General features: G+C 36.2%; 1 protein-coding gene across 3 annotated transcripts in view; it reads left to right on the forward strand.

Moving 5' to 3' along the window:
- Positions 1–5152, forward strand: part of LOC107094192 (catenin delta-2-like) — a 303403-nt gene that overhangs the window by 145928 nt on the left and 152323 nt on the right. For all 3 annotated transcript variants that reach the window (XM_015389646.1, XM_015389668.1, XM_015389657.1), the window contains exons 7-10: positions 2660–2714; positions 3186–3402; positions 3525–3639; positions 4623–4755. In XM_015389646.1, the coding sequence (XP_015245132.1) occupies positions 2660–2714; positions 3186–3402; positions 3525–3639; positions 4623–4755 (520 nt within the window). The remainder of the gene's footprint in view (positions 1–2659; positions 2715–3185; positions 3403–3524; positions 3640–4622; positions 4756–5152) is intronic.

A 5152-nucleotide genomic window follows, 5' to 3' on the forward strand; every position in this document is an offset into this window, starting at 1 on the left:
GGCCTATATTAGAGAATTTACGGTATATTATTTTTGTACGACCAAGTTTGTTTCATCTTTACTCGGGTTGTAACAGATGGATGGATGGATGGATGGATGGATAGATGGATAGATAAATAGATAGATAGATAGATAGATAGATAGATAGATAGATAGATAGATAGATAGATAGATAGATAGATAGATAGATAGATGGATAGATGGATAGATAGATAGATGTTGCAGTATTTATAACAACCCAAACACACAGGATTTCAGAATTAAACATCCCCAGTTATTAATTTCATACACTCACCAGATCTGAACGCCCTGTTAACAAACTTCAAACCCATGAATAGAGGTAATGCAGCCTGATGATATTTACACTGCATCAGATACTGTTCCCCTCTTGTTAAGAAGAGTTAAGCGTTCCCCCTGCTTAACATGGGGGAACGGTATCTGACGGGGTTTAGAAGCCCATAACTAGTTACTTTTATTGTGGAGTAACTCAGTTAGTAACTCAGTTACTTTTTGGGAGAAGTAACTAGTAACTGTAAATAATTACTTTTTCAAAGTAACGTGCCCAACACTGCTGGTTGCTGAAAATCTGAAAAATACTCATTGTATCCTTCTTGCTGATTTTAATATTGATGTCTCAAAGGATATCAATAGTAAGCCCTATGCCAAGCTGTAGCAGAGTCTAAATGTAGAGGTGAAGATTTATGTACATAATTAAGAAACATCACAGAAAATGCTCTGATGGAATCTCATTCTTTCTCAAGTTCGTAACACTGAAGGGTTTTGGTTGAGTCCTGAAACTGGTTAACTGACCTGGGTGGTGCACAGAGGGGAAAATGTGTGAACTACAACAAGGTCATTTTATTAAATTGTCTTGAAAATGATCAGTTTTGTTCATTTCTGCTGTATTCACCCATCCTGGAGTGTGTATGTCGCTCCTCTCTATCTCAGTGGGGACTTGTGTCATTCTGCACCAGCTAACAGTGGACCCCTGTTGTTCTGCACAAACCAAGTGGGGACCTTTATGCTGTAATGCAAATCAAGGTACCCTCTTTGTCTGCTAAGAACGACATGGCAGCACCACTTTGAATAGTTAAAAACAGAAGAGCAACTTACCGCATTAAGAGATAAAAATTTATATGAAAAATATATATTTGTTGCTGATACTGCAGATCCTGTTATTAATTTATTCCCAAATTAAATGCTATTCAAAATATTATTAATTATCAAATGTGGCCAAATTTCACTTTTTGGGTAATATTTGTATTGAAAGCAATTCACTCAAGGTAAACCATCAATTTCTTAAAAGAGTTAAAGTAATTCCTTGTAGTAAGCAAATACTCTTTAGGTTAAAAAAAAAAACCCTAACCCTTTAAAAATGATTAAAAGTCAAATCTTCAGTCATATTATGGTAATTGAGCTTTAAAGTACATTTTATTTGGGTTTTTGCTTTTTCAATAAACTAGAAACAAAAGTCCCCTCTTGACAGGAAAGGCTGATAGTCCCCTGTTTGTAAGGTGGACGTAAATGTGTGTGCTTATGTGTGTCTACGTGCACATGCATAATTAGGTGTCTGATTATTCAGATGCTATCGTGTCACTTATGGAGGGTCTAAATGTGGGTTTTTGTTTCAGTATTATGTAATATAACAACCACACTATTTTATGATGTAATAACACACTATTATTGTATAGACTGTCTAGAAACTGGATTTCGATCAATGAGGAAATGTTTGAAAATGATTAACATTTTTACACTTGTACATATTTGATGTAGGATTTTTGTCTACCTGTATCAACCTGTATTATTGTATATTTTAATTGATTTGTTCTTAACACCTATATAAACGTGTTCATTGGTTGTGTACTTGCATAGTAAACCCTTGCGCACATGCAGGAGTAAGCAGTTCAAAAGTCAAAACTGTAGGCGGGTTAAAATAAACTTTTTTTTTTTTTACTTTTTTTTTTTAGATATGGATCAAATGGAAAATATGCTGATGATTTATAGGATTCCCATGAACCAACTTGCTACAGATAAACATGTGGCTAAATAAGAAATCTGAAGTATTTTATAGAAAAAAAAAATTCTATTATTATATTATGTTCAGAACATACTGTATATCTTATAAGAGATGTTTTCAGTTTCATGTTTATCCATGGTTTTCTTTGTTTTCTAGCTTTATTGGTGTGTTGTGTTCAAGAAGATATGGCCATAAGCCAAAAATTAAATAAATCCAGAACACACAAATAAAGCTAGAAAACAAAGCAAAACTGAAAACCTTAGAGAAAACCAACAGAACCAAGATCGTTACAATATAACCTCTAAAGTCCTTAGTTTGTCACTGAGAATTTGTTTCAGCGAGGCTTTAAGAGAAATCAATTATTTTATTTCATCTTGACAGACTTTAAGTTTTTCCAAAACTCTCTTTCAGATCATCTCTATTGGTTTTCTTTTAGTATTTTTTTACCCTTCAAAAGGTTGAATGATCTTACTGTACAGCGTTTATCATTACTCTAGACTATACAAATACTGTTTGAACTCCTGTTTGTTTCTTCTTCAATTTCAAATGTCTCCCCTACCAGTTACCCATCCTACTGACTCCTTTCTCTTTGTTATGTCTGTTCTTGTCTAACTTGCTCTGTGCTTCCTTTTATCTCCCCAGGTGACATCTAGTCGTGCAGCCCAGCAACAACAATCGCAAACTGGGGCAGGATCAGGTAGGCATTCATGTCTTTTTTTTCACCCTTATTAGTTTTCCTTCTTTGAAATAGCTGTTTCTCATGATGCATTCATAACATTCATTAGCTTTTCACTACTGATACTTAGGGAGGAGATTTTCCCTCTTCTTAGTTTTTGTTATAAATAAAGGCTCTCTTTCCCCTTTTTTTTTGGTTTTAGCTGCTGAGTTATTCCTTTTGTTTTGTTAACTGCTTTTGATCTTCATACTTCTTACATTTTATGAACAGCACTTTGGTCAGCGGTTATGTCGATTTTTCCAAGGGCTTTAGAAATAAAGTGGTATGGTGCTGTAACTGCTTTTTATCTTTTGTCTGACTTTTATCTGCTATTTATGCCAGTGGAAAGTGGCTCTCTGCTTTAAAGTACAAGCATCAGCCCCATCATCATCTCACCTGTTTCCTCTGTGTCTCTGTTTTCTATAAAAATAAATTCCCCTTATTATTCTTTAGGGATCTACTACTCAAGCTCTACTTTACCTGCACAGCGAGTCAGTTCCCCCCTGTCCGGTGGAGGAAGTTCAGGGTCAGGTTCTCCCAGTAAACACCAACGGTTGGGCTCTGCCACTGACACACCAGGCTACTCCACTACCCAGCGCCTGCCTCCCTCCTCCCCCTCATCTTCTCCCAGCAAACAGTCTACAGCTAATAGACTGGCCAAATCATACAGGTACGTAGCCCACCACATACACTGGGTGTCGGTATGAATACTAAAGAGAAAAGTAGCTGACACATTTGAATAATCCAAGTAAATTCAGTTTTTGCAGTTTAAATTTTTTGGTTGTTGTCCAGTACTACAGTTGCAGTTACAACAGCAGGAGGTGGGTCACCACTGAGGGTGGCATCTCCGCCTAACTCTACAGCAACTGGAGGAGGAAACAGTTCATCATCGTCTCCTCTTCATCAGGTACTGCATTTTATCCCCTTATGGAGTCAAATGCATCCCTATGGGTTTGGGGTAACTCTTCTGAAAGGTGGCAGAAGGATTTTGAAGGCCAATCTACAGATTTATTAACATTTATGGTGGATTAAAGGATTAACGATTTAAATATTTAGCTAATATGGTCATTTTCTTTACCTTGCCATTATTTAAGGAGCAAATCAATGTGGGAAACTGAGACAAGTGATGTCTTCATGCAGAAAGGTTGCTGAGGTATTAAAATATTATCTATATGCACTTTAATGTTCAGATTTTGTGGATAAAAAAACCCCCCAAAAAATACCAAACAAACATATTTTTTTTACAAGAATGAGCACATTGATTGGTAATAAAGCATATGACACAATAAAATATGAAGCACTGATTCAACGCCTACAGCTGTTGAGCCATCACAGGCTTTACTTTATCTGCTAATTATTATAATTATGCTCCAGTAGTGTTTAAATTATGAACAAAATTCTTAAAGAAAATGTAACTTTTTAAAAGATTTATGTAAAGTTGCCATTTTAATTTTTTATTAAAATATTAAGCCAAATTATAAAAACTTATGTTCTTTTTTTTTTCTTTTTCTTTTTTTTTGAGGGGGTGGGGTGGTGTGGGTTCAGGATTGACCACTACTGGAGAGGACCTATTTATTTTTACTCTGTAGCATATTTTAGCTTATTTAGCTTATTTCTTCTTCTTCACAGAGAACTGAGGCCCACATTAATGTCTTGGACTTTGGTTACATTTATTACATTATTAAAAGCATCTCATTTACATTTGGAAACCAACCTTAACAAACTTATCTGAAAGCAATGAAATGAGATGGAACAGATGTTATTAATAATACTCAGCTGTTGCTGAGTAATTACTCAGCCAGAAGCTAGACATAAGCATCATGCTGTTCTTCCTAATAGCATTGCATAACAAAATAGTACAAAGCAGGTAAAACTGTCTTGTCTTTGCAGATGAGTTCTGGCATAGGAAGCTATGCCACTCTGTCTCCTAAGCGGCTGGCAGCTCATCACGCTTCTGACCAATACAAGATCTCACACGAGCTCTACGCTACTGCTACCCTACAAAGACCTGGCAGTTTGGCAGGTGAGAGATCTCTTATTTATTCAGCTGAAAAAAATCTCTTTTGAGTCGTTAATGTTTACAAGACTGTTCGCTTTGGGCACACCTCTGAATTATGCTCATCCATCCTTCTTCTACTTTTTTATCAGGTTTAGAGAGGGCTGGTTTCTATCCCCAGCCGTGTATGGGCAAACGTCAGAATATATCCTGGTCATTGCAGAGACATACAACCAAGCACAAATATATTCACACCTTAGGACAATTTAGAGACACCAATTAACCTTCAGTGGTGTTTTTTGGACTCTGAGATGACGCCAGAGTACCCAGAGAGAATCCATGCATGCTCAGAGTGTCATGATTGGTTTAATGAACAAAAACCCACATGCAGAACACTAACGGAGACAGAGGAAAGTTTAACAAT

The sequence above is a fragment of the Cyprinodon variegatus genome, unplaced genomic scaffold (genome assembly GCF_000732505.1).
Source record: "Cyprinodon variegatus isolate N-32 unplaced genomic scaffold, C_variegatus-1.0 Scaffold20, whole genome shotgun sequence".
NCBI lineage: Eukaryota > Metazoa > Chordata > Actinopteri > Cyprinodontiformes > Cyprinodontidae > Cyprinodon > Cyprinodon variegatus.